This window comes from Echinops telfairi, unplaced genomic scaffold (genome assembly GCF_000313985.2).
Source record: "Echinops telfairi isolate 266 unplaced genomic scaffold, ASM31398v2 ScPeMD7_43;HRSCAF=161, whole genome shotgun sequence".
In the NCBI taxonomy this organism is placed as follows: domain Eukaryota; kingdom Metazoa; phylum Chordata; class Mammalia; order Afrosoricida; family Tenrecidae; genus Echinops; species Echinops telfairi.
Genome location: NW_022103941.1, coordinates 58120 through 69264, shown reverse-complemented (window position 1 = coordinate 69264; position 11145 = coordinate 58120). Strand labels below are relative to the sequence as shown.

The 11145-nt window shown below is 52.2% G+C and overlaps 1 gene segment (V, D, J or C); it reads left to right on the top strand.

The window, feature by feature from the left end:
* Positions 1-3135: 3135 nt before the first annotated feature.
* Positions 3136-9410, top strand: LOC101660538. The segment is given in 7 exon segments: positions 3136-3172; positions 3710-3904; positions 4156-4470; positions 4546-4866; positions 4944-5273; positions 9132-9265; positions 9339-9410. Coding segments are annotated over 7 exon segments (1404 nt in total).
* The last annotated feature ends 1735 nt before the right edge of the window (positions 9411-11145 follow it).

The following is an 11145-nucleotide window of genomic DNA, read 5'->3' as shown; positions in this document are numbered from 1 at the left end:
TTATCTGGGCATGGCTGGACTAATGTGAACTGGACTGGTTTGCCTGATTTGGGATAAGCTAGGCTGATACGGCTTGGGTACCTGGGCTGGGATATGCTAGCCTTGACTAGGCTAAATTGAACTGTCCTGGACTGGGGTGGCTGAAGTAGACTGAGGTGGACTGGATTGGGCTGGGGTGGGCTAGGCTGAGGTACTCTGTGTTGGGCTGTGTTGAACTTTGCTGGGCTATTGAAAAGACACTAATTGGGTTAGATTGGATTGCCTGGGCTGAACTGGGATAGTATGGCCTGGGCTGGGCTGGCATGGTCTTACTGGGTTGAGCTGAGCTAGGCTAGGCTGAGCTGACTCAGCTCTGCTAGCTTAATCTGGCCTCAGCTTGCCTGAGATGACCTGCCTATCCTGATTTGGTTGAACTGTGCTAGTCTGGCCTGGAATGGCCTAGCATAAACTGAACTCTGATCATGTGAACAGAAGTGAACGAAACTTATCTAAACTGAACTTCCTCATAGTGGGCTGACCTAGGCTGGCCAGATTGGGCTGGACTAGACTGATCCATTCTGCATTCAATAGATTGGACCAAACAAGGAAGAGTTAGGCTGAGCTCTGCTGAGCTGAGCAACGCTGGTTGAGCTCTACACAATTGGGCTAGACTGGTCTGGAATGACTGACTTAGTTTGGTTGGGCAAGTCTGATCTGGTTTGGGCTGAATTGGACTGGTATGGATTTGAATCACTGATAGGAGCCAAGCTGAGTGTTGCCTGCCTTGGCTTGGGTAGTGTGAGCTGAGATGGGATCAACTAACCTTGATTAGAAAAAACTGCACGGAGGTAGCCTGGGTTGGGCTGGGCTAGACTGAGGTGAACTTGACTGGTTTGCCTGTGCTGCACTAAACCGGGTTGAGCTGAGCTGTACTGAGTTGAAGTCGGCAGTGCTGACTGGACTGAGATGGCTGGGTTAGCTGGGCTGGGATATGCTAATCTGGGCTAGATTACACTGGACTGGACTGGGCTGGGCTAGCTGGACTAACTGGGATGAGGTGGGCTGGGCTAATGTTGAGCTCTGCTGTGTTGGGCTAGGATAGGATGTGCTGGACTGGCCTGAAAATATATGAGCTGAGCTAAACGCCCCTGAGTTAAGCTGGATTGACCTAGGATAGGCTGAGTAAGGATGTGCCCGCAGGGCTGGGCTGGGTTGGTCTAGCCTAGACTGAACTGAGCTGGGCTCAGCTGCACTGGAGTAACATGGAATGGCCTGGGGTCTCCTGGACTGAGTTGGATGGGGCTTGGTTAGGAAGGGCTAGATGGACTGGGCTGAACTTGGATGGGTCTGATGGGATGGGAAGGCTAGGACTGAGCTGAGCTAGTTTCATTTGAACTGAAGTGAGTTAGACTTGGCAGGACTGGGCTAGGCTAGGCTAGACTGTGTTAGTGGAATTGAAGACAGCTGGACTGGCCTGGGTTGGCTTGCTCAGTGGGCTAGTTGGGATAGGCTTAGCTGACTCAGGCAGGCTAGCCTGGCCTAGCTTAAGCTGATCTAGGCTGTTCTGACTGGTCTTGTTTGCTTGGGCTGCACTAGTCTAACTGAGCCAGGCAAGACAGTCTGGCCTGTGTTGAGCTGCACTCAGATGAAGTGACATGAACTGAGCTAACCCAAACTGACTTGACTTGGGCTGGAATGCACTGGACTGGCCAGATTGGACTGGTCTGGGCCGACCTGGTCAGAGCTGAACCAGACTAGCGAGAACAAGGCTGGGTTAGGCTGAGTTCTGCTGGGCTGAGCTGGGCTCAGTTGGGTTGAATTGGCCTGGGCTGATCTGTACCAGCTAACCTGTACTCAACTGGCCTGGCCTGGCCCAGACTGGGCTAGCCTGAGATGGATGCCAGACTTGGTTTAGTCAAGCTAATCTGATCAGGTCTGGCCTGAGCTTGCCAACTCTGATCTGGATTTGAGTTGGGTGGGGCAGGGCTGATCTGGGTTTGGCTTGGTTTGAGTGGCCTAGACTGGCCTAGCCTAGGCTGGGCTGGGCTGGGCTGGGTTGGGTTTGATGCTGATATGAGCTGGGCCAGCCTGAGATGAACCAAGCTGCACTGGGCTGGTTTGCCTGAGCTGGGATAGGCAAGGCTGGGTAGGACATCCAGGTGGGGTATGCTGATTTGAGCTGGATTGAAGTTGGGTTGGCTGGGCTGAGCTGACTGCGCTGGGATTAGCTAGGATAATCTGGGCTGGGCTAGGTGGGGCTAAACTGCTTGAACTAAATTGGACTGGATGAGGCTGGGCTAAGCTCTGCTTGGACAGAATATGCATCTATTTGACTTGGTTGGACTGGGCCGCGCTGGGTTGAATGAAGGCAGCTACTATCAAGCAAGACTGAGCTGAACTGAATTAGACTTAGCTGGTCTATGTGGGTTGACTTGGGCTGGACTGTGGGGAGCAAAACTCATCTGGATTGGTTTGTCACTTTTCAGTTCTGATGATTTTAAAGCGAGGTCATCGGGCTCTGCTTAACTGGATTTCATGCACAGAGTCAGGCTAACCTGAGCTTGGCTCAGCTGAAATGTATTGGGCTAAACTGAATTGTTCTGGGCTAATTTGGGCTAAACTGAACTGGCCTGGGCTGACCAGGCTAAGCAGAGGGTGTACAAGGCTGAGGGGAGTGGTGAGAGTGGCACTGTATTTTTTAACTTTCCACCACGTTCAGTGCAGAGCTGTGCTGGCAACCCTGGGTAGGTTAGGGCAGCACATCTTGGACTCTAAGGAAGATCGGGGGCAGGTATGGGTGTCAACCAACGTGGTGTTTGGAGGAAGAGATTTATGGGAGGAGTCATAGGGTCTTTATCCTTTCTCCATGGGTGTCAGGGCCAGTTTTCCCCTTCCAGAGAGATGAGTAGTTGAGGTACTGGTGGAGGCCAAGAGGGAGGGGAGAGCACCTGGAGGCCCGGCCAGTCAGGTGAGTGTGAGATGAAGGAGCAAACCAAGGCAGAGTGATCTGGATGCTAAAAAGCTGAGCCCAAGGTTCTCAGTAAGCAGCGAGTCAGAGTGGACACAGCAATAGGGCTGCCCACAATGAGTTTTACAAGGACATTGAGGTGATTCTTGGGAGGGGGGACTCTGATCCATACTCCCTAAAGAGGACCCATGGGTCGTGGTCAAAGGGCCAGTCTGGGGTCTACAGGTGAGCAGAGCTTGGGGATTCCTAGTGAGGGCATGGGAGCTTCTGGGTTTCCAGGGTGTGATGATTGTCTGTGAGACAGCATGGCTATTCCTGGAGAGAGTGGCCTCTGAAGTCCAATGATCCTAAGCCTTTGTGAATGGGTCACCCCTCTCTTCCTCAAGGAGAAGCCTCCCAGGGTCCAGTCACTTAGGGCCAAGGGTGGTATCCCATGAAGGTAGTGACAAATCAGTAGTTTCTGATTGGGATGGAGGGAATCCAGTCATCAGATGCCCTGTGCCTGGGCTTGTGGGGAAAGATGTGGCATCAGACAGTTGGGAAAGGTCCACACTCTTGTGCCCCAAGCCCTCCCCTCACCCAACACACAGGCCCTGGGAACAGTTAGCTTGGCCCTTGGGAGATGATTGTTCCAACCAGTGCTGACCCTTGACTCTGTCCCCACAGCCTCCATCCAGGGACCCTCTGTCTTCCCTTTGGCAACATGCTGTGGTGACAAAACTCTCCAAACCCTGGGCTGCTTGGTTACCGGCTTCCTCCCAGAACCAGTGGACATAACCTGGAACACAGGCTCCCTGAATAGAACTGTGGTGGTCTTCCCCTCCACCTTCCACAAGGCCTCCAGTCACTACAGTACCGTGAGTCTGGTGACCGTATCGGGGGAGCTCGCCAAGGAGAAGGTCACTTGCAGTGTGGAGCACAAACCATCCAATTCCAGCATCCACAAGAACGTCACAGGTGAGTACGGCTCTGCGGTAGCCACAATAGCAAGAGGGACAACAGTTAAAGAGGCAGAGCTCTCAGTAACTGACATGCTGAGAAGGAGTCTCCTCCCACGCTTGTCCCCACAAAGGGACTTGACTTGGGGAATGGTGGGTATCAAGGTCAGGGAGGTTAGCAAGACTCCTGCTAAAGTTGGCTGACAGCTTTAGATCCACTGGCCACCCACAGTCCTGCCCTCCATTCACACTCAACTCTCTCACCCACAGTATGTGCCACTTCACCCTCCGTGAAGCTCTTCCACACGGCCTGCCACCCTGGGGGTGACTCCCAGTCCACCATCCATCTGTTGTGCCTCATCACCGGTTTCACCCCGGGGGACATTAAGGTCAGTTGGCTGGTGAATGGGGAGGAGGCCCAGGACCTCTACCCAAACACTGCCAAGCCCAAGATGGAGGGCAAGCTGGCCTCCACCTACAGTGAGCTCAACATCACCCAGGACCAATGGTTGCATGAGAAGACCTACACCTGCCGTGCCACCATCCATGGCACATCCTATCACGCCAGTGCCCGGAGATGCATAGGTATGGCTCTGCCCTGTCTGAGGGGGGTTCAGGGTCTCATACATGCCTCCATAACATCACCCTGCCTATTCACAGATTCAGAAGCCCGGGGAGTGAGCGTCTACCTCCTCCCACCCAGCCCCATTGACCTGTACATCAACAATTCGACGAAGCTCATCTGCTTGGTGATTGACTTGGCCAGTAAAAAGGACTTGCGTGTGACCTGGTCCTGGGACAGGAAGAAGTCTTTGAATATTAGCCGACTAGTTTTCAAGGACCAACTAAATGCAACAACCACTGCCATGTCCACGCTGCCTGTGGACTCCAAGGACTGGATCCAGGGCGAGACTTACCGCTGCACGGTGTCCCATCCTGACCTGCCCAGGGAAATAGAGCAGTCAATTACCAAGGTCCAGGGTAAGTCTATGGGTGCCAAGGGTGGAGCCAGGGCCCTCGGATTGGTGGCCCTAGTGACTCCAGGTGTTCCCTCACAGGCAAGCGTTTGCCCCCCGAGCTCTTCTTGTCCAAGACACTCAATCAGGAAGATGAAGGCAAGATAACCCTGACCTGTCTAGCCCAGAACTTCTTCCCTGCCGACATCACAGTGCAGTGGCTGAGAAACCAGGCACTCGTGCAGCCAGACCAGGGCCACTTCCACACCACGGGGCCCTACCCGACCAGCAGCTCTCGCCGTGCCTTCTTCACCTTCAGCCTCCTGGAGGTCAAGAAGTCTGCCTGGGAGAACAACAAGTTCACCTGCCGCGTGGTCCACGAGGCCCTGTTGAATGGGAGGATTCTTGAGAAATCGATATCGAAAGATTCCGGTAACTGACACACCCCTACCGTGATGCTCCTGGGTGCTGTCTGCTGGAGAGGGTGTGGGAGGCTAGCCAGACTCTTCTGCTGTGTAATGGCCCTAGGAAATGACCCCAATAAACGCCCAGTGCCTATCTGGAACCCTGGGCTGTTCTTATGGGGGAGGTGGGGGTGTGGGATGTGGGGGAGGGAAGTGAGCAGATCTTGGCCCTAGGTCTTGTGATATCCCAAGGGAGGAGCAGGAGGAGCTGGGGATACACCATATGCCTGCCCGTGTATCTGAGAGCATCTGATAGCCAAGTTCATGGGACCTGCCCTGCACACGCCACTCTGGGTCTGGCCTGATCACAGGGGTTCCAAGGACCAGAAGGAGTGGTCCTCCAAGGAGTATCCCAGGGAGGCCCAGGCCCAGTCCCTGTGGCCACCTTCTCTCCCGAGGCTGCCCTGCCAGAAAGACTCAGACTTTGCTCTCACAGTGACTGCATCCTGTCTTAATGGGCAGACAAACAGCCCTCAAGGTGGAAACTCCTGGAGTGAGACCCTCATAGATGTTCCCATGTGGGACTCTCATCCCTGAACCCACTGCCTTTTGTGCCCAACTCCAGAGGGCATCACGCAAACACACACACAATACCAACCCACCATGCACACACCTTCCCCATTCCCCTCTGATACACACAACAACCCCACCAGACAACCTTAGCACAAGTCATGATCTCTGACACACCCTCCTCACAGCCAGGTCACTCAGGGCTGTACCCTCCCGTTCCCACCCCATCCCAGGTCTGCTCCAGTCCTGAGGGCACCACCCAAGCCAAAGGGTCACTCATGGTCACACCCACTTCCTCATGCCACATGTGTCCCAAGCCCCACAGTGGGGCTCCAGGCAGCCACCTCGACATTTCATGAAGACCAGCTGTGCTACCAGCTCTCTGCAACAGAGACCTTGGACCAGCCAGGCGCCCACTCTCCCCTCACAGGTTTCTCTGATAACTTTACCCTCCACTAGCCAAGTGCTCCTGTCTGCACCACACACACACACACACACACACACTCACCAGCCACACACAGCGAGCTTGTTCTGGGCCTTGGGTATGTGACTGGAGATGAGAAACCCACCCAGAGCAGGAGGTGAGTTTGATGCTAACTCCTGGGGACCAGAGTTGAGTGACAAACACCCTCAAAACACACATGCACATACCAGGCCCACCATTCAAACACAGTCCTGACCATCACAGTCACAGCAAACTTATCACACATAGACACATGCCACATGAATATATTACAAACCCATCACACACACAGAGAAACTAAACTACACATCCCATGTAAGCACACCACAATTACACACAACCTCAGCCCCATCGCATTTTTGTGCACAAAGCTCATCACCTGCACTTGTACTCTAGACCCATGATGTAAACACATGTACACCAAGTCACTCATACATGCACACACCAAATCCATCGCGCACATACACCAAGCCCATCGCAGACTCACACACATCCTAGATCTATCACATATGTGCCTATCAAGCCCATAGTATACACATCCTTGAGACCCCTTATGCAAACACACACTCACAATTTCATAATATACCAAACCCATCACACACATACACCAAGCCCATCACAGACTCACATACACCCTAGATCTATCACATATGTGCCTATGAAGCCCATAGTATACACACCCTTGAGACCCCTTATGAAAACACACACTCATAATTTCATACATATACCAAACCCATCACACACATATACACAAGCACCAGACCCCCACAAACAGCCAAAATCCTTCACAAAAACTAAAATCCCATCAGACACATATCCCAAACTATCATACCTGCAAACACATTCCAAACCTGTCACACCTACAAATGAGTATACACCACTCCCCCACACACACACACACACACACACACACACACACACACACGCACACAAACATACAATGCCCACCTGGTACACACACAAAGACCTAATAACACACACACACACACACACAGAGGCTCATGATATTCTCATATACACCCCAAGCTCATCAAATCCCACATAAACTCCATCATATATGTGTGTGCGCATGCACACGTGCCCTATAATGCACATGGCCACAGACCCATCACAAAAATGCACACCAAGCCTATAACATAAACACATACTCAATCTATCATGCAAGCACATGTAAACTCATCAAACACAAACATGTATGCACATACTAGCCCTGCCACACACTCATGTCCAAAGTCCATCAGACACACACCCCAAACCTATGACACGGGTGTATCTCAGACCCATCATACTTCACCACCCACAACAAACTCATCACACATGTACTCATCAGGCGAAAGTACACCCACACATTCCCCAGACCGATCACACACACAGACATCAAATACACCACACAGTCGAGTTGACTGCATCCATCACATGTAAACAAATACACACAATACACACATATACTCTCAAGCATGCACACAAGTGAAACCAAACTAAACCCACTGACATCAAGGTCATTTGGGCTCCTACAGACCCTCAAGAGGGTTTCTGAGACTGCACATTTTTATGGGAATGAACTGCCTCATCATTCTCCCACGGAGCAGTCATGGAAATAAACTGGTGACCTTCCAGTTAGCAGTCAGTCCTAAGACTCCTTCTCAAGCACAGAAGTACCCATCAAATGCACACGGGAAATTCAGGCACCCCACATACACACTGTTTACACAGACAGCTCCAAAGACATGCCAGCCCGGGCCCAGGCACTGAAATTCCCCCTTGTAGCCTGCAAATGTCTGGGCACTATGCATGCCCTATGAGCTGAGATCCCTTGAACCTTCATCTTCCCTATTCTCCCCACTGGGCCATGGACAAGAGGCCAGGGGAGACAGAGGGAAGGGCTTCCCCTGGCCTGGGAGAACCACCTATTGTTTGCCACCTCAGTCTGGCCCATGGAGAGAGGAGATAATTTGAGGGAAAAGGCAGGAGGAGGAGAGAAACGGTGAGGGTGCTGCTGTGGCTCCAGGGCTTAGGCCACCGTAGGAGGCCCACCTTCAAGGTGGGGCCACAGAAGGAAGAGGAACCATGCCAGTGTGGGTGGGCCATGACCCAGTCAATAGCTCTGGGCTTGCTTGGACCTAGCCTGAATGTTGATTCACCCACCCAGCCTTAGCTCCGTGTAGTATGAACCTCTGATATCATGAGGGACAGGTTCGGGTCCACAAAGATGCTGACTTGATGATTCATGGGGCCTGAGCCTGTCTCATGTCCTGAGTGGGTTGTGGTCTAAGATCTGCTCCTGAGGCAAAGGGAGCTGGCCTTGTGACTTTGCAGGGACCTGGGACTACCAATGGCAGAAGTGAGTCCACGTTGGATGAGGTGAGATGTATCAGAAGAAGGAATGGTTGCTCCTGGAAGCTATGTAGATGAAGGGACCACTGGCCCTAGTCCCCTGGTGCCATGGGGGGTGAGGGGCCCTTCTCAAGCAGGGGCCAGGGAGAGGCAGAGCTGGGGATGCGTGCAGGCAATCGATTCAAGGCGTCTAGGAAGGGGCAGAGGGAGGAGCAGTCAGAGGAGCCCAGTAACTCTGCCCAGCTTGAGATCCAGGGAATGAAGGCTGCTGGTTCAGGAGAGGACAAAGGGTGGGGACTGCTCCCACAGGCCCATGACCAACTGAAGTTCTGTGACTGTGGGTCTTCCAAATGGATCTCCTACTACCCTGAGCTCCAACCAGTGAGAAGCTTCACCACCTCCCACCCCTGCTCCCAATTAGGACATAAGACTCGAATCCTTGCTAACTCCTGGGAGGGACCTGGATCTTCCCTCCCCTATTACCATCTTGGGCCAAGACTAATTGGCTCATCTCCCCAGAGGTGGACCTTCAAGACCTGTGTGTGGAAGAGGATGAGAGCAAGGAGCTGGAGGAATTGTGGACCGGCACCTGCATCTTTATCACTCTCTTTTTGCTCAGCGTGAGCTATGGTGCCACCGTCACTCTCTTCAAGGTGAGGACACAGGGGAGGGCAGAGAGCAGAGAGCTGGTCTGATCGGCTGATCTCATCTCTGACCCCTTTGCAGGTACATTGGGTCTTCTCAGCTGTGGCCCAGAAGGAGCTCCAGGACTCCCATGATTACAGCAACATCCTGTAGCCAGTGGCCTGGATGGGGTGACCAAGCTGGTGTTGGCCAACTTGGCTGCTGATGCTGACCAAGGCCAGCAGCATTCCTTGGGGACCACACTCTCTCCACCTGTGTATGAGTAGAAAGGGGTCAACCACCCAAAGATTGCCCCCTCTTCCAAGGTGGGAGGAAGAGAAAGAGGAAGCAGCTGAACTCCCCAAGGGGGGCTCCTATAGACTATTTCCAGCCCCATGTCTCAATGAATCCACTGGGATCCTTTAATGATTCTACTTATCTCCCCCACTTGGAGCTAGGCTCCTGAGTGACCTGGAATGGTTGTGGGGGAGGGTCAGAGAGGAGGAGTGTTGATCACATCGGACTCCACCCAATCACTTTTTATCTAATAAACAACTGCCTGAACAGATGCATGTCCAGAACTCACAACCTAGACAGCAACCTACAGCCTACAACCTAACCCAGGATCCAGAGCCTACAGCCCAACTCAAAGCACAGAGCCAACCAAGGAACTCGAGGCCTGTCCTTGCATTATGTCCAGGGTACTTCCTGAATTCTCTGCCCACAGTTCAAAACCTGATTCCAAACCCAAATCTAGAGTCCAGAGCCAAACCTGGAGTCCAGAGCTCAGCCTAGTCCAAAATCAAGCTCCTGTTCTTCAGAATCTGTCAGGCATAGCTTTCTCTCAAGTCCATATCTCCTATACCCCTGTGACTACTCATCGCTCACCTTTCCCTTCCACCCACCATCCCTGCTGTCCATTTCTGGTGCAGTATCCCTGTGGATGGAGAAGACAAGGAAGTAATTCTAGAAAGTAGTCTTGTGACTATCCGGGGCTGTGGCATGGACCTGGGGTCGAGAGGCAGAGAAAGCAGCCCCACATGAAGAGGGAATTTCTGATGAGGTTCACATGGTGGCTACAAAGCTGCACCCACATCTTCTCCTAGACTTGGCAAATCTGTTTCCTTCTACTTGAGTTTCTTAGTAAAGTTCCCTTCCACAATTTGCCTGGTCACAAGAGCACACTTTGGGGAGGGTGTCTTCATAAATGGTATAAAAATAGGACAATACTCTTAATTGTCTCCCCATGACAATGGATTTCATCATACAGACAGAGTCCTCAGGAGAGCAAGTTTCACAGAAGGAGACCAAGTCATCATCAGCTGGAAGAAAATGTTCCCGTAATTAAAAAAGTGACAATAAGGAAATGTTGAGCTGTTAGGGCCATTTCTCAGGGTTAGTGGCCACATCCCTAGCACACAAGTGCCCAGTTCCTGAACTGACCTTGTAAGCCCACATATCCCTCAGTGGGAGACTCAACAGCATTGAGGCAGCTTAGTGAGCTCACAATGGGACTCTCAATCCATCCTCATCACACTGCACCGGGCGACTTGCACTAGACCACAGTCACTACTGTAGGAAAGCTTCCCAGCCTTGGAAAAGCTTACCTCTACCTGTTACACCTGACTGCTCACTTTCTCACCCAATGTCAACATTGCTGGGCATAAACTATGTAGGTCCTATGTGTGCCTTCATAACTCAACTATGCATATATGGATGGATGGATATTGATATGGTTGGATGACAATGGAAGGGTGGATATATGGATGTTTGGGTCAGCTGGTGTATGTACAAAAGGTTGGATGGATGGATGGATGGATGGATGGATGGATGGATGGATGACTGATGCTGAATACAAGCATGCGTGGATTGATGGATCACTTTATGGACTGGTGTTGTGTTGTAGAGG